Source organism: Typopeltis vanoorti, chromosome 17 (genome assembly GCF_054136105.1).
Source record: "Typopeltis vanoorti isolate ZY-2024b chromosome 17, IOZ_Tvanoo_1.0, whole genome shotgun sequence".
In the NCBI taxonomy this organism is placed as follows: domain Eukaryota; kingdom Metazoa; phylum Arthropoda; class Arachnida; order Uropygi; family Thelyphonidae; genus Typopeltis; species Typopeltis vanoorti.
The window spans coordinates 60,319,575-60,343,438 of NC_143565.1; the positions used below are offsets into that span (position 1 = coordinate 60,319,575).

General features: G+C 36.4%; 1 protein-coding gene across 2 annotated transcripts in view; it reads left to right on the forward strand.

Moving 5' to 3' along the window:
- Positions 1-23,864, forward strand: part of LOC150097435 (carboxyl-terminal PDZ ligand of neuronal nitric oxide synthase protein-like) — a 287,244-nt gene that overhangs the window by 191,780 nt on the left and 71,600 nt on the right. For both annotated transcript variants that reach the window (XM_090407036.1, XM_090407034.1), the window contains one exon: positions 13,997-14,127. In XM_090407036.1, coding sequence (XP_090263162.1) covers positions 13,997-14,127 — 131 coding nt within the window. The remainder of the gene's footprint in view (positions 1-13,996; positions 14,128-23,864) is intronic.

The following is a 23,864-nucleotide window of genomic DNA, read 5'->3' on the forward strand; positions in this document are numbered from 1 at the left end:
CCTCCACTTAGGCATGATGTTGAACGAGCAGTTAAACAGCTTAACAGCAGTATGGCCTTGGGTGCAGATGGAATCCCAGCAGAGTTAATTAAGGCTACAGGGAAAGGTGGATTAGGAGTGTTTCATAGATTGATTACAAGGATATGGGAAACAGGATCATTGCCTAGAAACTGGAAGAAGTCAGTTTTCATACCACTACATAAAAAGGGAGATACGAAGGATTACATGAACTATACACCGCTTCAAAGAAGTCAACAGACAACCCCCATGGGCAAGGTGCATCGTGCAATGTAATGAGTCACTTGTTTGTAGCCGGTTTAAATTGGAGGAATATGATGCTTCCAGTGCAACTCTGTTGTCTGAGTAAAATGGCTGCATGAAGGGAACTGCAGAGTTTGTTGGGATGCTGTGTTGCAGGCCTATCTGTTCAGAAAACTGTTAAAAAATTGGACCATCCCAGGTCAACGGTCAGTGATACCATACTGAGATGGAGGCGCAGGGAGTCAACTGCAAGTGCCACCTATAGTGGACAACCCACTCAAACCACACTCACTGAATATGACTATAGTGTGCTACAGAGAATAATATGTAAAAGCTGCCGTTAACCAGCTGACACGTTGAATGCAGAAATCCAGACATCAACTGGAACATGAATCTGCACAAAAACATTCAGAACTGAGGTTCACAACATGGGTTTCCGTGGTAGGACCATAGTATGCAAGTCCCACATTACCCAAAACAACAGGCAGAATCATCAGTGGCACAAAGAACATGTACAGTGAGACATGAAAGCTCGAAAAGCTGTGTTATGGAGCAGTGAATCATGCTACACCCTCTACTGAGCAAATGGACAGGTGTGAATGTGGCAGGAGCCTGGTAAATGCCTCTTACCAGAATGCATAACCCCAACCATGAAATTCGGAGTAGCAGTATGATGGTATTGTCCTGTTTTTCCTAGTTTGACCTTGGACCTCTGTTTATGGTGCCATGAACATTGAACTCCAAGAGGTATCTTAACATTCTGAATAATGCAATGCTTCCTACTTTGTGGCATTTCTATGGAACTGGCAATTGTCGCCTACAGCATGATAACTCACCATGTAATAAGTCTACTGCTGTAACTGCATGGTTTATAGACAAGATGGTCATCATCCTTGACTGGCCTTCACAGAGGCCTGATCTCAATCCTATTGAATATCTGTTGGATGAACTGAAGCACTGGGTGAGGTCAAGCAATGTCTGTCCCACAACAGTTCAGGACCTCGTTAATATGCCTACTGGAAAAATGGTCCAAAATTCCCATTGATCACTGTTGTACGCTGTGGAAAGTATGCCTCATAGGATTGCTGCAGTCATCACAGCAAAAGGAGATCCTATATATCTTATTAAGGTGGGCCTATGGCTGTTTGTTCCTCACACTATGATGTCTGTTGACTTCTTTCTAAGCAGGATAGAACTATTAGTTTAATCTTTGATGCAAGCAAAATTTTATTAAAGATCATTCTAAATAGGATTGATGCTAAAGTTGAGGCAGAGATGCCTGATGAACAAGCAGGTTTTAGGAAAGGTAATGATACTAGAGATCAGATCCTTTGCCTTGTAGACATATAATAAATTATAAAGAATTTAGACATTCCTATGGTAATGTGTTTAATAGACTGCTCCAAAGATTTTGATTGTGTTCAGCATATGAAGTGATGGAAGTGATGATGAAAATAATGGGTTTCCCTCAACACACTATCGTGTTGGTAGCCTACTTGTACAGAAGAAATCATGTTAAGAACAGGTGTTGAATTAACTGATTGGCTTCAGGTTGAAAAGGAGTAGACAATTATGCCTACTTTCTCTTCATCTCTGCTGTGGACATCATGCATGTAGCATTGGTTGAGCTTAAGACAGGAATTAGGGTGTGATAGTTTGATCAGTAATTTGAGGTACACTGATGATACAGTACTTCTCTGTAATGTGACAGAGAAGAACTTGGATAAATTCTTGACAAAGTTAACAAGATCTGTAAGAGCAGAGGATTTCATCTCAATCCTAGCAAGCCAAAGATTCTCAAAGAAAATGCAGACAGGGAAGCTCCTGAGAAACAAGTGTACCTTAATGGAAAAGGTACTGAGGAAGTCAGCAACTTCGACTACCTGGGATTCATTATTAATGTGAAGAATTGCTGTTCATAAGACATCACAAGAAGATTAGGAGTGGCTAAAACAACAGTCAGAGACTTGTCTAAAATCTTGAAGGATGGATCTTTCTTCACAGGAACAAAGTTTAGGATTTTGGATTCAGCTGTTTTTGTAACTTGTGGATGTGAGACTTGGAACCTGAAAAAGTCTGATAGGAAAAGAATAACTGCTTTGGAGATATGGTGCTACAGAAGACTATTGAAGATATCATATACTGAAAGGCTGACAAACAGATGAGTGCTAGAAAGGATCATTAGAACCTTAATGCTCCTTAAGGATACCGACAGAAGAAAGTTGGAATACTTTAGACACATTGAAAGGATGGAAAGAGGACTTCTCAAAACAGTAATAGAGGGTAAAGATAAGATCTTGGAAAAAAGAAGAATGGGCAGATCGTTAATGAGATGGCTGAATGGTGTCTCTGGAATTACTGATCTTCAGATAGTTAAAGCCTCAAAAAAAGCATACAACAAGACTACCTGGCAAGGACTGGTGTGGCATATCACCGAGCATCTGATTGACCATACAACATCTGTTGATGTCCGATGAATGGAAGAGCAAAGCCAAGAAATCTGGTCTAGCACAACACAGAATTTAAACTGATCACATTATCCTCTGATCTGAAACACACTTACTCCATTGGAGTAAGTGTGTTTCAGATACCACTAGTTGTAACATTTGTTTAAGAGAGTGATGAAGCCTTGTTCCATCACCAAAAGCTGAATAGTAATCACTTTCTTTCTGAAGGTATGGTAAAACTCATTCTCATCAGATATTGTTAATAATTTTTTTTAATCAAACCCTTCTTCTGTTAATTGACTGTTTGTCTTATTCTATTTACACCATACTTTCACTAGCCTTATGCCACTGATGATGACCTCTAATTTTCTGGCTGAAATGTTTAGCTATTAAAGTTTAATACTTTCTTCTTCCTTATCCTTGTGTTCACATGGTATTTTGTCATTTAGCATAAAGATTGGTCTGATTTCTTCTTAATAACACAAATAAGGTAGTGTTCTCTATGTGAATTTATGTACATCCTTATTGAAACTTTGTGTTTAGCAGTGACTAGTCCATGTCTGCTGAACAGAAATCCAGCAGAACCATTATTATTAGGTTTTTCTCCAAATTCCCCTAATGGATACATGGCACTTTTCTTTTCTTTTTTAAAAAAAAAAAATTAATTAACTTTTCCTTCCCTTTAATATGTTTGTTGCTCTATTGTTAGAAATAAGTGCAAGTCTGCTCTATAATTAATTTTTCAATAAAACTAAAAAAACCTAAAGAAATAGAAAGGGGGATGGTAAATCCCTTTTTTTTTTTTTTTAAGCCTAAACCTAAAGAAAGTTTTAAACAAAATGGGTCTCTTAGCATCTATTGACTGACCTCCACTAGTGCCATGTCTGGTTGATGGCAGGATTATTCCATGGTTAAGGTATTTAAATTCAAATAATTCAAACCATTTGTTCCTAAATTGCAACATTCCTCAGTGATTGTTTTACCACCCGTGCATGCATCTATACATATTTAATAGTGTTTGCATCACAAATTGTACAGATGTGCAAGTTATACCTGCGCACTTATAATACTCTTACTTTTTTTTTGCAATTGTGTTATTGGTTATTAATAAATCTTAAAGTGCAATCTGCTAAATGTGAGTGATTAATTTATTATAACACATATGTTAGAAAAAAAGAAAACCTTGATATGGGATATACTAACATTAGTGAAATGTTTTACTTGTAAATTTTCTGTTACCATAGGTACATTATTATGCAGTATTTCCATAGATTCCGAAGATTCATTATGGGAGACTCGTACTACCTTTTATACACAAAAAAAAAAAAAAAAAAAAAAAAAAAAAAAAAATCTGTCATACCTCTCCTTAAACTCATTCACTGTCAGGGCACTCACAACTAATTCTGGCAATCTATTCTATTCTTTCACCACTCTCCATGCAAAAAATCTAGTCTGCTGCACACCTTGCTAACCATGCTCTTACACAATTTCCATGATGGATGGCCCCCTAGTTCTCTGGCTATTTGTCATATATTAAATATTTTCCATTGCATCAATTTTATAAAACCCCATTAATATTTTATAAGTTTTTATCATGTCCCCTCTTTTCTGCCTATCACCCAAACTTTTCATCCCACACACACACCGTTGACTTATCCTCATAAGGAGCATACTGCAGACCCATCACCAGCTTGGTCACTCACATCTGAATTCTCTGCCACCTCCTGATCCAGAAACTTAGGTGACCAAATCTGTGCATAGTAGTCAAGATGCAGCTGAATCATAGCCATATATAGAGGGATACTTCCCTATTTTGTTAGCATGTTTTTCAACATCCAAGTAATCCTTTGAGGTATTTTACCAACTTTGCAATATGCCCTCTGAATTTCAACTCTATGTCCACCATTATCCCCAAGTCCCTTGCCTCATCAAATTTTCTGCAATCCAGTACCATCAATGTGATACAACCTTTTCAGCCCATAGTGCATAACCTTGCATTTTACAACATTAAATTAACAATCATTATCCTTTTGCCCACAATGCTAATTTCTTCAAATTGTCTTGCAGGATATCTACACCACCTTTATCAACTATTAACTCTCCTCAGCTTTGCTTCATCAGCAAGCAACTGAATATCCCATCTTAAATCTTTCCTTTATATAATTTATATATAAATGATATAAATTAAAAAGTAGTGGCCCTACAACAGAACCCTGTGGTACTCCACTAGTCATCCATATTCTCCTAGATTCCACTCCATCATACAGTACTCTCTGGTGTCTGTCTGTCAGCCAACTCCCCCATCCATACCACTAGCTTCATATCCATTCCTGTTTGCTCCAACTTTTGTAATAGTTTTCCATGTGGTATTCTGTCAAATGCCTTTGCAAAATCCATTTTGCAAAAACATATCCTTTACAAAGCCATGCTGCCCACTATATAATATCGTATCCCTATCCACCCACTGTTGGATTTTACCATTAACCAACTTTTCCATTATTTTTGAAACCACTCATGATATGTTAATTAGCCTGTAGTTTGCTACTTCTGTCTTGGAGCCAGCTTTGTGTGATCAGTCTTATCCTTTTTCTGCTCCCTTGGAACCTTGCCAGAGCTGAGAATTAGATTGAACAACTTCATTAGAGGCAATACCAGTTCTCCTGCACATTCACATTGTACACTGGCTGCCATACCATCCTATCTCACTGCTATATTCACATTGTACACTGGCTGCCATACCATCCTATCTCACTGCTATATTCACATTGATATTTTTCGATATGCTGAACACCTCCTGTTCGTCTACCTCAATTTTGACTACTTGCATCTCTGTCACAACAGCAATTGCAAAATCTCCATCTGGATGATACACCCTTGCAAAATGATCACTCAGCAACTTAACAGTTTCTTTTGGCTCTGTCACCTTCTTACCATCAACATTGATTAATGTCATCCATAGTCATTTTTCCTCTTACTTTCCACATAACAAAAAAAACATTTGGATTTACTTTGGCCTGCCTAGCTAATTTTCTCTCATAATCTGATTTGGCCTTTCTTACTGTACTAGTCACCCTTCTTTGCACTTTGTACTGCTCATGAGTATGCTGATCACCATTTTTGTTATATTCCCTTCACAGTTTTTTGCAGCTCTTGGTTTACATCGCTACTCATCCACTTAATTCCCACTTGGTTTATCCTCCTTTCCTTGGGTATGCAATCTGATACCGCTTCTCTCAATCTCCGACCACTTCCCATGCACTACTGACATTCTTTCTTTGCAGCTTCTCAAGCCACGGCACTGCACCAAGATGCCTCCTGAATCTGTCATAATTACCAGTTTTATAGTTCAACATAAACCTTTTCTTGACAGAGAATATATATCCATAACCAAGGTAGACACTGTCTCCAACTGACAGAGTGACCATGCAGAATAAGACTGCATGGTCACTCTGCCAGTTGGAGGCACAGTGTCTACCTTGGTTATGGATATATATCTTCTGATGCTATTACCAGATCCAGCACTCTCAAACCCCTGGTCCCCTCCGTGACATGTTGTTTCAGGTAATTATCCTTTAGTAACTGCATAAATTCCACTTTCATCTTATCATGTCCCCCTTTCCTCCCTCCAGTCTAAGTTCCAGTAGTTGAAGTCTCCTACAATAATTGCTCACCTTGCACTCATTGTGCTAATTTACTGATACATGGCATCTACATCTTGTGGACTCCCAGTTGTATAACAGTAATCAAGAATATATTTTGACCTATTGGCCTCATCTCGCACCAAACAGCCTCAAAAGAACAATCTCCTCCAGAACTAAAATCCTCTTTAATTTCTAATTTTGTCGGTTGTAATTCTTCAGTTGTTATCAGCAATACTTCACCTCCTATCCTACCTAAAAATATAATACCCTTTATATTATATCCTGTAACTATATTTTTTTTCTGTCAACTAGGCCTCACTGTTGCCTATAGTTTTTGGTGAAGTTGAGTTGACCAATGCTAAAAACTCCTCTCACTTATTTCTGATATTTCAGTGTGCACAGAAATGCATAATCATTTCTGTGCACACTGATTTATCCCAGGGGTTGCCTGGTACATTCATGATTATTCCCCTAATATCTCTAGTTTCCCTGGTTTTGCACTTCCAGATTCTCACTAAATAACACTTTCTCCAAACATCTAACTCTGATGTTAAAAGTTTATTTTTCACTTGGTTAGACTATAATAAATTTAGTTTAATCCTTTATCCAAGTGTGAAATGGGAGTGATGTTAGCTTGCTCCACCTTTGCAACGAGTTGTCCAGTGTTGTACTACCTTACCCCAGTCCTGAAGATACTTTCAGGCGCATACTTTGTTTGCTCACACTTGGATAAAGGATTAAACTGAATTTATTATAGTCTAACCAAGTGAAAAATAAACTTTTAACATCTTTCTCTAAATCCAGAGTAATTTAATAAAAAGGTGGCACACCGTTCGGCAACTCCTATAGATAGAGATGACCTTGCTAATGCTTCTGCCTGGTATCTCCACTTGGGCCTGGCTCCCACTGAAGAGACCTCAATAATGCTCGAAACTAATCTGGGTAGTGGCCCTTCCCTTAATGCATAACATTATACATATTCGCAAGGAGATGTGTTTTGCATTATGGGAGATACTGAGATAGGAGTGATGTTAGCTTGGTCCACCTTTGCAACGAGTTGCCCGGTGTTGTACTACCTTACCCCAGTCCTGAAGATACTTTCAGGCGCAAACTTTGTTTGCTCACACTTGGATAAAGGATTAAACTAAATTTATTATATCTAACTCTGAAACCATTCAAATGGAGTCCATCAGGCATATATAAGTTCTTTCATCCATCAAATGCACTCCATACATCTATAAACTGCACATCATTCCTCCTGTACAATCATCTTGTTACCAATCATGACTCTTCTTCTCAGCTCTGTCCTGTCATACCAAGGCAGCAGACTCACAATCTTTACTTCCTTACTCTTCATTTTCGCTTCTTTCAACAACTCTTTCATATTCTACATAGAAGAAACATCCAAGTCTTTTTGTTACATTTCCCATCTTGAAATTGGCCAAGTCGCTTGACTTATTTTAAATTACCTACCTTTCAAGTCATTTATCTTCATGTACACTGTTGCCCGACTATAAATTATTATAGTTATTATTTGTGCATTCTTGCTAGTTTGTGTTCTTCATCCTTGTAACACCAATTATTTCAACATATTATTTCAGTAATTCTTCTACTAGTTCAACTTCTCTTACATTGATGCTTCTTATGATGTGCCTGCCTTTTGTTTTGCTTAGAGTGAACTGTTCCAGTAACTGACTTTTTCGATATTCACCTTTGTTCTATGAGAAAAACAGTGACACTCCTGTTTAACTGGCAGTGCTTCTGCATGGCATTTGTTCATGTGGATATCATCCTGCTTGTTTGTAGTTTGAGCCAATACAGAATACAATTTGGTTGGCTAAGTCGCAGATCTTAGCCCATCCTCATTTATTCGTTTACTGTCCAGGTGGATACCTAATAATGGCACATGCCACAAGAAGGTATGAATCAGAAGCCATGAGTTGGTTTACTGCATTTCTTAAAGTTCATGTGACATGAACTTAAAGTCCATGATAACCACTACAGTTATCTATCTTTCACCCTTAAGTGACTTTATCACTTTTTACTAAGTTAGAAAGCTAGATAATAACTGATTTGTTTTTGATAAGCATCGAGAAAGCTGTTTAATTAAAAACTAGGATAGGCTCAAAATATGGCATTGTGATCTGAACATTATCTAATAGCAGTACTCCTTTCCTTGTCATTAGCAAAAACTTAAAGCTTACAAACATTTCCATCATTAGGCATAGGAGGATGGTGAAATTATAAGGACCCTCACAGCTAGGTCTAAAATTGTCATTATCAAAGCGGTGGGATAATATTGATATAGTTCACTATTATATCTAACTCACAGGAACCACATCAACAGTTTTATTTGCTATGCTGAATTTCTTTTAGCATAACATTGTTCCTGTGAAGTTTTGGTTTGCACTTTTCAGTAATTTGTTACAGTGAATGAACTTTTTACAGTAGATGCTCACTATAGTAAACCCACAGTGGCTAGAGAAATAATTTGTTTAATTTGTTGTAATGCAAGGTTTTCTATAATCATTTGGGAGAGGGAACTGAAATTCCTCCCATCTTTCCCAGGAGATAAATACTAACAGATACTGGCATTCAGCTTCATACCCGACCTTTGCTGAAGCACACAATAAATGCAAACTAGTCATCAACAAATCTAAATCAGAGTTAACAAATGCCAACAGCAATAAACATGCCTCCTTTACAAATGGAAGCTGTGCCTTCTGATCCCTGTCCCTTGCTAAGGCCATTAGATGCAAATTCTGCTCGCTGTACCTTCTACCATTCTCATCTCTATCGCATAACTGTTACAGCACCCAAAGATGATGCTAACCTCTTGCCATCACTCTTTCCTTCAACTCCTATATACGAGGGTGTTCTGAAAAGTTCTCAGCCTAACAATGAAAAATGAATTTATAATTTCAAAATTAATTTTATTTTTCAACATAATCTCCCTTAAGACATTTATTCCAGTGCCATTATCCCATCCCAGTAGTGATTCTCAGTAAGATCTGCAAAATACTCCTCTACAGCTGTAATCATCTCTTGATTCAAAGTAAAAACGCTGACCAGCGAGGAAAAATTTTAGTTTTGGGAAGAGATAGAAGTCAGAGAGAGCCAAATCTGGGGAATAGGGTGGATGTTCCAACAATTCATAATGCAAATCCCTTAATTTTCCCATTGCCAAAACACCTTTGTTGGCAGGTGCATTGTCCTGATGAAAGATGATTTTTTTTCTTCTGCAAACCAGGTCTTTTCTAACAAATTTGTTCGTCTAGTCTGGTTAAAAGATCGGATTGATATTCCCTGGTTATTGTTTTACCCTTTTCAAGATAATTAATAAACAAAATGCCTTTAGCATCCCAAAACACTGATGCCATTACCTTTCCTGCTGGTGGAACCGACTTTGTCTTCTTTGGTTCTGAACAACCGGCTTCTGTCCACTGTTTGGATTCTGGTGTGTAATGGTAAATTCAAGTCTCATCCGTAATAATAAATCGATGCACAAAATTGATTTTATTCTTGTTAAACCGCTCCAAGCACTGTTCAGAGATTTTCATGTCAGTACGTTTTTGATCTGCTGTGAGTAAGCGCGGCACCCATCTTGCACAAAGCTTTTTCGTTTGCAATTCTTTAGGCAAGATATATCCTACATGTTCTTTTTAAATGCCTATAGTCTCAGCAATTTCATGCACTTTGACTTGCTGGTCATCCAATACCATATCATGACTTGATCAATGATTTCTGGTGTTGTTATACTTGTTGGACGTCCTTCACGTGGATCATCTTCAAGGCTGGTACGGCCGTGTTTAAACTCAGCAGTCCATTGTCGAAAATGAAGGAGTACCACCCATAACCTTTTATGAACTTCTTTTCACGTTAAACCTTATTTTACAAAGAATTTTATAACTGCACAATACTCAAATTTATTAATTTCAAGGGATATAGACAACACTTTTGCTTCAGACAGCAGTATAAAACAAACTACTTGATAGAATGACTTGCAATTTCACATGGATGCTTGACAGATGTACCAACTTAGAAAAAAAAATCTTGCCAATAGTGTTGCCATCTATAGTTGAGGCTGAGAACTTTTTAGACCACCCTCATAGATGACCAAGGCAAATCACCTCCTGCCTTGCTAGAATTGGATCACCATATGCCTCCTGTGATTTTTCAGCAAAAATCACAAATGTCAGAAGAATACTAAATAACTGATAACTTGGATAATAGAAAGTCTTGTAGTCCTGATGGCATCTCTTCAGTTATAATCAAACATTGTGCTCCAAACATAACACCTGTCCTTTGCCTCCACAGTTCTTCTATACTTAGCTGTCGCTTATCCCAGATACATATATCCAGCCTGTGCCAAAAAAAAAAAAAAAAAAAAAGAGGAAGTCTACCGTCAAACTACTGACCAGTGACTCTCACCTCAGTCCTCTCCAAAATAATGGAGAAAGTCGTCAGTTGTCAAATTCTCTATTACCAGAGGCCCACCTGTTAATCAGCAACCACCAGTATGAATTCTGCCATTCAATGTCCATGCCTGGCCTCTTAGCCTACATTACCCACCATAGAACGGAGCAGAGAAACATGTACTTTGCTGCTGACATTTTCAGAACTTTTGATTGCATCTAGCATTGAATCCTGCTAAGCAAATTGCCATTCTTTGGTCTACCTGCCACCCTCAATAATTGGATAGCCAGCTTTCTCTCTGGTCATTCAGTTCGTCATTGTAGATGGCTTCATTTCTTTGAGCTCTTCCACAATGTAGGAGTGCTTCATGTCTCTATTCCATTCTCATTCCCTACTCTCTTTCTGCTATCTCAGTAGTTACTGAGATAGCAGAAAGATCCTCTTCATTATAGGACATTTGCTAATTGAATTTCTAATATAGCTCCACGTGCTCTTACAATAATTCTTTCACTAAAATTTCATAGTCACTCTACTATAAAAAGAATATTATCTCTAGAGTCCTTCCTATAATTACAAACTTTCTTCTTATACACTATTACTTATAAAAACATAGACTGTATGTTTCCAAACAGTTCCCCAGCAGTTGGTGCTGGGGAACTGTTTGGCCACTTCACATATCTCGACTGGACAATAATTTTTTGATTCCTGGTTCATTCTACTTCTTCTGAGACACTCTCCAAGGGTCCAACCTGTACTTATCTCTGCCGCCAAAAGTAGGCTAACCTGTGAAGAGGACCACTGATCCTCTTCACAGGTTTGCTGTTGATAGCACTCTCCATTCATCCTGACAAACCATGCAGTGTTCTATAATCTAAGCTTATTGTGTAATACTATTACTAGCATAGTAATAACCTGTATATCCTTTGAAGGTACTGTAAATTACAGGAATGTGATGCTGATAATATGTATATATGTAATATTTCTGTTTACTTTTTGCATTTTTTTTGTTGTTATGATATAAAAATAATTAAATTTGTGTTATCTGTAAATCAGTTTTGAAAAGGACAACATCAGAAAATGTTTAAAAAAGGAAGTGTTAAGTTCTGAATGAAACTAAAATAAGTTAATTAACGTTTCCTACAGACTTAACATGGGTTTACATTTTGAATCACATATTGATATATTGGGCTTACTAAATTCTTGTAATTTACCAAAGTATTACTAAATTGAGGATATTTTTTTCACTACTTTATGTTACAAGGTAAAATTTTGTAAATTGCTTAAATTCTTAAACCTTGCTGCTTTTGTGTAAGTACTTACAAATTGCTGGGAGAAAAGATAATCCGATTAAATAAAAAGTAGCCGGAATCCAAACATGTGCACCCTTTAGGTAAGCACGTAGTTCCCCCCCACACACACACACACACTCGGAAGAGCACGCTAGAATTCCGTGTGTGGCACTAAGTACTGGGTGACGTAGGGTGACATGGAAAAAGGGGAGGAGAAAATTATGACATAGAAGAAATCGGTAGCGCACGATTTAAAAAGTCGTTGCAGCACCTAAAAAGTCTCTTACTCTTATGCTCTTGGACTCATGCTCTGGTGTATTGGAACCTCCTCGTGGCTCCTTTTCATCCCTGGCTTTTCAACGCAGATTCGAGACAAAGACTGAGGGACTATGCCGTCAAATTCCTGAAAGTTTGCTGGTCAGCGATCAGCCCAGCGGAAGGAAATATCGGATGATTCCGGAGATATCATTACGATGTTGTGCCAGTTGACCAGAGAACAACGTATGCCTACTTTTGGCGGCAGAGATAAGTACAGGTCGGACCCTTGGAGAGTGTCTCAGAAGAAGTAGAATGAACCAGGAATCAAAAAATGATTGTCCAGTCAAGATATGCGAAGTGGCCAAACAGTTCCCCAGCAGTTGGTAATGTACACTCTATGTTTTTATAAGTAATAGTGTATAAGAAGAAAGTTTGTAATTATAGGAAGGACTCTAGAGATAATATTCTTTTTATGGTAGAGTGACTATGAAATTTTAGTGAAAGAATTATTGTAAGAGCACGTGGAGCTATATTAGAAATTCAATTAGCAAATGTCCTATAGTATTGAAGAGTACAGAAGAGTATGTTTGATCTATCAAGTAGAAATTGTAAACTATATATGAAGTTCTTTCTTTTGCATGTTATGATAAAGATAGAGAGGTTAAATAATTAATGCTCATTCCTTAGAAATTGTAGACTGCTTTATTAGTGTATATTCATAAAGTGTAAGATGCTTCAATTGTAATTAAATGTTTTGCTTTTTAAGTTTAACTGATGCCTTGCCTAATTTTCTTCTCTATTGCACTTTCTCATAAAATTCGGACCACATCTCCCGCTGTGGTCCGAATTTTATGAAAAAGTGCAATAGAGGAGAAAATCAGGCAAGTTAAATAGGGAGACTTTGACTGCATAAATAAGTTATAGTGAAATAAGATAGTATGCTAAACTGTGTTCTGGTTCCTTGGTTCTGCACTCTTTGTTAATCTAGGATTCAGGGTGGCACAGGATAATAGAAATTTTCCCTGAATCCGAAAAAGGAATCAGATCCAGCATTGAACAAAGGAGTTGGTGTTGACCATTAGCAATCCCTTTGTCCTTAAACCACTAGCATCGTTCTTAAAGGTAAAGATCGGCCCAGAGAGAATATTGAGACTAATAGGGTAATTTAAGTGTTAGAGATAAGTTCAATAAGTACGAGAGTATCAAGACGAAAAATCTAGAGAACAAAGAAGAAGAACAAGTAAGATTTTACAATGGCACAGCAAATATAACGGAAGCATTGTGCCTGTGATTTAGCTAAATTATAAAATAAAACATCCAACAGTATTTATTAAGTGTAATATATTTTCAGTGATGCTATATGTTCACTACATTTAGCCATTTCCATCCATGGATAATAAACTTTTTTTTTTTAGAATATGATACTTGAATCACTTTGCCAACTGTGCATCTAAGAAATTTCTAACTACAAATTTCGCTATGGTAAAAATGTGGATAAATAATTAAAAAGATATTAATTTCCAGTTTTGAAAATTAATGCCTTCTTTCAAAACAGGCCTAAAAAAGTGGTATAATACCATTTGATTTCCAGAATAGGAGATATAATTTTTTTTTTTTTAACTTCCTTTTGGATAAATATAAATGAAAACTTAAAATACTATGATATTATAATGCTTACTTTCAGGGCAGACTCAGGATCATGCTTCAGAACCAAGTAGCTGTGATACACAGACCGATAATCCTTTAAGTAGTACTGTACAGGATCATGAAAATGTGTCATCACTTAATAAGCAGCCAACAGTTCACCTTTCTGAGGTATGATAATTTATGTGTACTATATTATGTATTAAATATATGCACGCAAGAGTTTTTGTAAAATGATAATGTCACCTTTTTGTCATATAGACTTACTTAAATCTGAAAGATATTTAAATTCTCCAGTGGAATTTCATCACTACTTTTTATGAACCAGCTTTAGTATTTTCTTTCTTTTTGATAAAAGTTCCACAGGCATTGATAAGTCATGCATTTGCACATGCTTCAATACATTAATCTCTGTATTAAGGCAGCTATTTTTTTTTTCCTTTTTACCACTTTTATCCTATTTAGTTTGCTTTCATATTTTTATGTCACAGAATAATTATTCTTTAAGTAATTCACTGTGAGTAATTTATATCAGCTTTGAATGATTAACCAGGTTTGACTCAGATTTCTTATTCATTTAAATTTAATGTTTCTCTGGCATATTTTGCTAGACAGCATCTTCAGGAAGATATTTAACACAAAATATGTGTTAAAGATACCAAGCAATTTTAAACCTGGTTTTACTCCATTTTTTCCAAGTAAGCAAACAGACAAAATGTCAAGTTTGCACCTGCAATTGATGCAAGACTAGCTGATCCCACAGGTAGTGCAAGACCAAGGCAAATCGTGGTAAAGGTGGAGCAAGCTCTGATCACTAATCTTAATATTTACCCTTAATGCCAAAACACATCTTCAAGAAGGGGATGTATGATGTTTTGTATTAAAGGCAAGGGGCCACTACCCAGACCGGTTTCGACCTTTATTGAGGTCTCATCAGCAGGCGCAAACTTGACATTTTGTCTGTTTGCTTACTTGGAAAAAATGGAGTAAAACCAGGTTTAAAATTGCTTGGTATCTTTAACATAACTATACCCAAGTTAAAAATACTTTCTACAAAATATTTGTTTGAAATATATGTCTTCTGTTAGTTTTAATCACATGTATCATTAGACATATCGTGCTTAGTTATAACATTGTTGTGTAAACTCTGTACATGATTGCTGGCATAAGAAAGAGATTATTACATACATGTTACATGCATTAATTAATGACTTCCAATTGTCGTGAAGTATAAGTGCTTGGTTTCTATTTTAGCATGCTGTGTGAGCAAATGACCTTGGAAAACTCCTTAAACAATGTAATGAAAGTATTCTCTTATAACTAAGGCATGGGGAAAGCTTGCCAATCTGCCATTTGATGTTCTGCAAGAACATCAAATGTGTATTATGAATCCATTTCTTTCTTCTCTTTTGTTTTCAAAGCTGCCTACATGTTCTTTTCTCTGGATTTCAAAACTTCTCCAGTTTGACCCACATACACCTTCCCACAAGAAGAAGGAATCTTGTATACCCTAGGACATAGATGGCGAACCTATGGCACATCAATGATTTACAGGTGATATCCTTTTATATGCTTATAAATTATTCAACTTTTTTTTTAATTACAATAAGTACAAGTTAAATTTTGTTTTACACGAGAGAGCAGCTATGAAGACGTGCATATGATTGATGCAGTGTTAACAAAGGATCGCGTGAACCAAAGGCAACCCACAATTGTTGTGTTGAAATACGAATTCTCTTCAACCGAATTCCATAACATCTGAAATTGTCATAACATTCACTATATATTTCTTCGTTTTAACACATTCATGAAGGTGTGTCGATGTATTGTTGTGACGGAAGTTCTCATTACTGGCAGGCTCAACTCACACAAAGTTTTAACTCTTGGTTGAATTTTATTGCTGCTTATTTGAGCTGGCAGGCGAACTCACACACCCATTATATGGCATGTTTCAATTCGTGGTAGAATTTTATTTCAAGTTAGCCTTTGTGATCTGTCATAATGACATTGAGAAGTTCAAATGCAATAAAACAAACACTTATTTCATGTAATTGAAAAATTGGACAATAGTTTTTAGTTAGATACTGTGTTTCTGGTGTAACATATGGTTTTGCTTGAGTCGATGAAGGAGGACTGAAATTTCTAACAAAATTATGCAATAAAATATACGAGACTGGATTTCTACCCAATGATATTAATCACTTAGTTTTCGTTCCAATTCCCAAAAAAACAAAAGCTACAAGATGTGAAGAGTTCAGGACAATCAGCCTTATCAGTCAAGTATCAAAAGTCCTCTTATACGTTATTCTTAAAACAAATAAAAGAAAAATAAACATCGAAATAAATGATACACAAAGTGGCTTCAAGGAAGATGTAGGTACAAGAGAAGGTATTTTCAACATCAGAACCATCATAGAAAGATATCTAGAAAAACAAAAAGATGTGTACCTCTGCTTCATAGATTACAAAAAGGCATGGATGGAAAAGACATTAGGCTATTAACTAATCTTTACTGGGAACAGACTGCATCTTTGAGAATAAATAAAGAGACCTCAGAAGAATTCCCAGTTCAGAAAGGTGTGAGACAAGGCTGTGTCTTTTCTCTGATTCTCTTTAACCTGTACACAGAAGAAATATTTAATAAAATTAGTAACCTCAAAGGAATCACTGTAGGGGGCAGAAATATTAATAACCTAAGATATGCAGATGACACAGTTCTAGCTGAAAACAAATATGACCTCAAAACTCTTATAGATGAAACCCTCAAGTATAGCGAACAGTGTGGCCTCAGTTTCAACTTTAAAAAGACAAAAATCATGATAATTTCAAGAGAAAAGAAAATACCAAAAATATGCATCAATATAAAAGGAAATAAATTAGAACAAGTGCAAAAATACATATACCTCGGATACTTGATCACAGAGAATGGCAGGACAGAAGATGAAATTAGAAAAAGGATTGAAATTGCAAGGTTAACTTTCAACAGTATGAAAACTCTACTAACATCTAGAGAATTAAATCTGAAAACAAGACTAAATATCTCCAGATGCTACATATGGTCTACATCAGTGATGGCGAACCTTTTTACCTAGGTGTGAGGTGTGTCAAACTTTTTTTTTTTTTAAATATTGACGTTGTTGATGTGCCACTTGCATACATGCATATAAATTTAACTACTTAATCATGATGGTGACTTATACATATCATATTAGGCTATTTATTTAATAGGACATTGATATAAAATCTATGAATTCATATTATACAATTAATTTAATAAACTGAAATTACAAACTTACATTACATTTAATGACTTTTCTGTTGCTGACTACTGGTAGAAAGTTCTTTCACTGAACAAACCTACCTTCGCCTTAACTGAGAGTGATCTTACACGATTTATCACAGTTTTTTCATCAGAATACCAATATTTTTCAACATCCAAGGTGTGTCATCTGAAACCCTCAAGTGTGTCAGTGCTGACACGCGTGTCACAGGTTTGCCATCACTGGTCTACGTTATCATATGGAGTAGAGACATGGACACTCTCCAATCTGAGTGTGAAAAAACTGGAGACCTTTGAAATGTGGATGCTACGAGGAATTGTCAGAATATCATGAAAAGACAAATGAAGAGGTACTAGAGATGGCAGGCATAAGCCGGAGCCTGATGAAAGAAATTAAAAAGAGACAAGTCAGATATTTTGGACATATTCTGAGACATAACTGCCTACAAAGGACACTTCTCGAAGCAACTGTTGAGGGAAAGAGGAAGACAAAGACTGGAGTGGATGAAAAATATAGAAGCCTGGACCTATCTCTCATATGAGGAATGCAGCAGAGCGGCACAGAATAGGACATGGTTTTTATTCCAGCTGTCTGTAATTGCACTATTTGTTGAGAAATATATTACACAGACTGCAATAGGCTCTGTACCTTATTCAGGGATACAATAAAACTACTTGTTTTTCTCGCATCTGCAGTATAATGGCTGTTGGGTAGGACATGTTAACCGTGGAGAACGAGTTACTATCGCCTCGAAGTGAACATGTTTAAATATTTTTCGTGTGTGAAGTATATGCAAAACTTCTTAATGTTTTTTTTTTTTTTTTTTTTTCGTAAAGTAAAATCAGGGGTGTGAGGGCAAGTTATACTCGTATTCGAGTAAATACGGTAAGCGTTTCACCAACAAGTTGACATCCTTCTGCTGCTTCCCCTTCTCAGCTTACTTCTATGGTGAGTTACAATGCATAAATATTTTTCTCACTACCGTTTTTTTTTTTTCTTTTTTTTCAAACCAACATAATTAAAATCATTTTAATAATACAATAATCAATTTTACACTGAATAATATTATAAATTTATATATAAATAAATATTTTAAATAAAACAAAATATTATTTATATTATATTATTATATAATATAATTTATATTATTTATTTATATAATTTATAGTATAAATAAATTAAGTTAGATTAATTTTCTATTAATTTTCCCCTATTGAAAACTGCCCAGCATGTCAGCAACTCAAGTGGTAAATTTTTGCCATGTCAGCAACTCTATTTGTAAATTTTTGGCACATGCACATAAAAAGGTTTGCCACAACTGCCCTAGGATGTTTGTAGAATAGAATGTGTCTTTTAGGGAAGCAGAAAATTTTGTAAGGTGTTAACTGGTTTGAAGGCCATTCTGATGTTGATTGATTTTAACAATTGGGCTATTTTTTCTTGGTGTCTTGCCAGTGTATGTTAAAGAGCCTGTGCCTTTGTAATTAATTTCTTGGTTAACTCAGAAATAGTTGTAATATTTTATTTATATTTTTGTTGTTTTTGTCTGTTGACTGCCCCTTTGTAATATTTTCCTCTTATCTTTATCTTTACTACATTTACTTCAACTTTTTCCCTTCTATAAAGAGCACAAGCTATAACTATACTATACCTTGTGCTCCTTATAGTTACTTTCCGTTTAATACACTTTATCTTAATCTAATCCGATTAACTTGGTCCCCACTTGAAATCCTTTAACTTCCTACAAGTGTTCACGCTGTAAGTGAAAAGACTTTTGGAATAGGCAATTAATTTGTACAGATTACTATCTCCCACACTATGTATTTCAGGAAAAATTTATATTATTTATCGACTGTGCCATCCTGAATTAATTGTATAACATGAGAAGATTAGTTATAACACTTATGGGATAGATCACTTTCTAAAATAAACCTTAATTATTCAGTTGTGGCAACTACTCTACTTAAGTACACAGGTTTGATCGTTTTTGTGAGACAGTGCATTGGTCAAATATCAGGTGATAATTTTAATCAAACAAACATGTTTATTTAACCTTAAGCAACTTTACAGTATAATACACAAATGAACAATTTCTCTCTGATGCCTATCTTGAGCTCAAAACGTAACCTTCACAATTAGACCTTCTACTCACAATACTTAAATAACTTGTTTACAAATCTAGGTAATTACTCGCTGTTACAAACAACATCGTTGACTAAACATTCTTTCTTAATATATACTAGCTAACACTCAGCCTCAATAATCTCTTATAGCGACTTTACAACTATTCTTAACAGAGCTACGTGCAGTGGGCATATATACAAATCTCATGAGTTACCTAAAATAGAAAAAAAAGTACAATAGAATCTATTCACAGATTTCAGTATCATACACAGTCCTACTAGCTTTGAAGACTTATGGTGGTTTTGTTTACTACTTCCTTCTGTCCTATTACTGGCCTTCACTGATCAGTGAAGGATGACCGCTCTTGGCGGTCATCCTTCCGTAGTTCTTTCCCAGGAATCGTGGCATTGCTCTCCATCGGTACTGGATCTATTGTGGGCACTGTGTATCTGGTCGCACGTGGCATGTTCTGTTACTAGAAACATATCTGCCTCTCCTGGGTTTCCCTGTACCTAGGGGTCACGTTCCAACAAAATCTCGGGAGTCTGAGAGGGCCAACGAACTGCATCAAGAGGAAAAATTAAGAGCTTTTTTTGAGGGTCTCAAGACCTCTTTTATATGATCTGGAGTTCTTTGTTCTAGAACAAAGAACTTGTTCTGGATCTTCTGTAAGCATACTGACGTTAGTTGTCTTGACCTTCAGCACCTTTGTTCACTCTCAGGTCACCAACATAATACTGTCTAATCCTCTTAACTTGAGGCAGAAATACTTTAGCATTCGGTTACTTTTACAATTTTGCATTAGAATTTAACATTAAATCAACATTATGTACAATTTGAACCTTAACAATATTTTATAACTAATGTACAGTTCTGTCATTCTTTTAGTCAGTTACCTTTACAAGTTAACAATTAGTATTTAACCATTAAAATACAGTAATATACCAACGTTGTTCTTTTTACACATACCTATTAGAAAATGATTTAAACCTTTCTTTATTATTATTATTATATGGGCACCTCCATGAGGTCCTACAACTCATCATGGGAGACCCAAACTATCAACACAATATCTATCATACCTCTCTTTGAAACCATTAACAGACAAAGCATTCACGACTAACTCAGGCAACCTATTCCGTTCGTTCACCACTCTTCAAGCAAAAAATCTAGTCCTCATGCCCTTGCAAACTATAATCTTACCCAACTTCCAAGGATGACCTCTTGTTCTGGCCTCTAGCTAAGTGCTGAAACATTTTCCCTACATCAATTGCATCAATCCTATAAAAGCGTTTAAGTAACTTAAATGTTTCTATCATTCCCCTCCCTGTTTCTCACCTATCAACCAACTTTTGCAATCCACACATCCTGAATCTGTCCTTGCATGCCACATTCCACAGACCACTCACATCTTGGTCACTCTCTGCTAGATCCTCTCCGCTGCTTCCTCATTCCAAAGAAACCCAAGTGACCAGACCTGAACACAATATTCCAGATTGCATGTTAGTGTGGTCTTCAATAACTAAGTAATCCTGTGAGCTGCCCTGGCTACTTTAGTAATATGCCTTCTAAACTTCAGCTCTCTATCTACTACCAGATCCTTGGCTTGATCAATTTCATGGAGTACAGTTACCTCAATGTGATATTACAATATGCTTGTAATCTTTGTATCCCAAAATGCATGACTTTGCACTTTTCCACATTAAATTGATATTATGTTTTGCTCATACTGTTTAAATCAGCCTAGTTAAATAATCCTGCAAGCTCTCTAAAATTTCCTTGATTAACTGTTACTCTACCCAACTTTACATCATCAGCAAAACACCTGAATATCTCCCTTCAAATCCTATATTCCTATGTACAAATTAAACAGCAGTGATCCAAGCAGAGCACTGCAGCACACCACTAGTCACCTGCCTTCTTCTGGATTCTGCTCTTCCATATACTACTTTTTGGTATCTGTCCATCAGCCATCCTTTGATCTATATCACCAGTTTTATATCCATCCCCACTTCTTGCAACTTGCATAACAGAGTTCCATATGGTATCTTGCCAAATGTATTTGCAAAATCCAACAGTATCATCCTGTACCCATTCCCTTTATCGAGTGCAGTTGTCACTCTATTATAAAAAGTTAGTAGATTACTAAGGCTTGACCAACCCTTCACAAAGCCATGCTGCCTCTCATAGAGTATCATATTCTTATCTGCCCATTCCTGAATTCTCATTTTGGCCAACTTTTCCAATATGTTTACTACCACTCCTGAGATACTGATTGGTGTAATTTGCTACCACAGACTTGGATCCTCCTTTATGCAAAAGAATTATTTTACCCTCCTTCCACTGTCTTGTGACTTAAACAGCTAAGTCAAGGGGATCACTAGTTCCCCTGCACATTTTTGTAAAATGCGAGCTGATATCCCATCCAATCCCACAGTTGTAGTTGCATTCAAATTCTGCAATATCCTAAGTACCTCATTCTTCAAATGCTGTTTTCACATAAGTCTCTACCATAACAATATCTTCACTTGGATGATATACCCTCACAAAACCATTACTCAATGGTTTTATCTGCCTTGTTACCTCATCACCATCAGCACTCATTAAGGTTATTCTTCCATAGTCATTCTTCCTCCTACTTGCCACATAACAAAAAAAACTCTTTGAGATTTCCTTTCACATGTTTGGCTAATTTCTTCTCATAATCTGATTTTGCCTTCCTTACCATGCTGATCATCTTTCTTGCCTGATACTTTTATCATTCAGCTTAGCTGATCACCTTTCCCCTTATATACCTTCCACAACATTTCCTTTGTTTGCAGCTTATGGTTAATGATGCTACTCTCCTACCCAATTTACCCTCCTAACCTTGGGTTTACAGTGTGATATTGGTTTCTCTAGATATCTCTTAGCTATCCTCCACTTGTATTATTCACGAGTTAGCTTAGCTGATCACCTTTCCCCTTATATATACCCTCCACAACATTTCCTTTGCAGCTTATGCTTAATGATGCTACTCATCCATCTAACTCCTACCAAATTTACCCTCCTAACCTTGGGTATACAGTGTGATATTGGTTTCTCTAGATACCTCTTGGCTATCCTCCATATACTGCGAATATCCTTCCCTTACAGATCCTCATGCCATGATACTGCTTCAGTATGTTTCCTAAGTGTATCATAATCACCTGCCTTGTAGTTCCATATATATCCATTCATAATGGGGATTTCCACATTTTGCTACCAAGTAAAGACCACATGATCACTTTCCCCAATTGGAGGCAGTATAGCTACCTTAGTTATGGACAGGTCTTCTGATCTTACAACAAGATTCAACACTCTCATACTCTGAGTCCCCCTTTCTCCCGGTAAGTGTATAAAATCCATTTTCTTCCTGCCATGTGATCTTTTCTCCTTCCAATCTATGTCTCCAAAGTTGAAATTCCCCTCCTCCCATAATAATTACTCAACTTGCACTCATTGTACAAATATGCTGATATATGTCTTCTGCATTATCCCTGATAACCCCTGGCCTATAGCAGCAACCAATTTTATATTTTATCCTATTGGCCTCAATCTCACACACAGATTGACTCAAAAGAACTGCCATCTGCATGACTGGCTCCCACTCTTTTGGCTGCAGTTCATCTGCTATCATCAGCAGTACACCACCTCCTGTCCTGGCTACCCTCTCCTTCCTGAAAATACTAAATCCATCACATTCTATCCCTGTAACTACATCATCTGCTGTTAGCCAAGTCTCACTAATGCTTAGAATGTTTGAGGTTGCACTAACCAATGCCAAAAACTCTTCCCTCTTTTTTTTTTCCCTGATACTTCTAGCATTAGTATATAGAAATTGCAGCATCCCTGTAGGCCTCCAACCACCTTCTTGAAATTACTACCCTATTCCATATTTTTGGTTAAGAAAAGACTAGATTCTGCCCTTGGTCATTCTCACACTCGTCTGTACTTTGCCCTAATTTCTTTAGATTTTCTGACTTTGTGCTTCCACACTCTTAGTTAGCAAAGCTCTCTCTCTAGACACCTATTTCTGAATCCATTTAAGTGCAGTCCATCAGCATTGCACAAATCTTTATATCCATCAAACTCAGGCCATAAGTCCACAAACTCTACATCATTCCTTCCTTCTGCACAACCTGCACATTTCATTAGCTATCATCATCCTCCTCCTTAGTTTGCCTCTATCATTACATGGCAGCAGACTCACAAACTTCACCTTCTCACTCTTCTTTTTCAGTTCTTCCAATAATTCTCTCACATCCTCTTCATGCAATGCTTCTCACTTCTTGAGTTATTAGTTCTAGCCAAAATAATGAATTCTTTCTGCTTCCTTTCTGTATTCTAAAGCATTACTAATATTATTAATTTTCACACCAGGGAAACAAGATTTTGTAGCTCTTTGGTGAAGTACTCCCTTATCATAGAATCATCATTAAAAATTATCTGCTTACATTTTCTCTCATTTATTCTTACAATTTT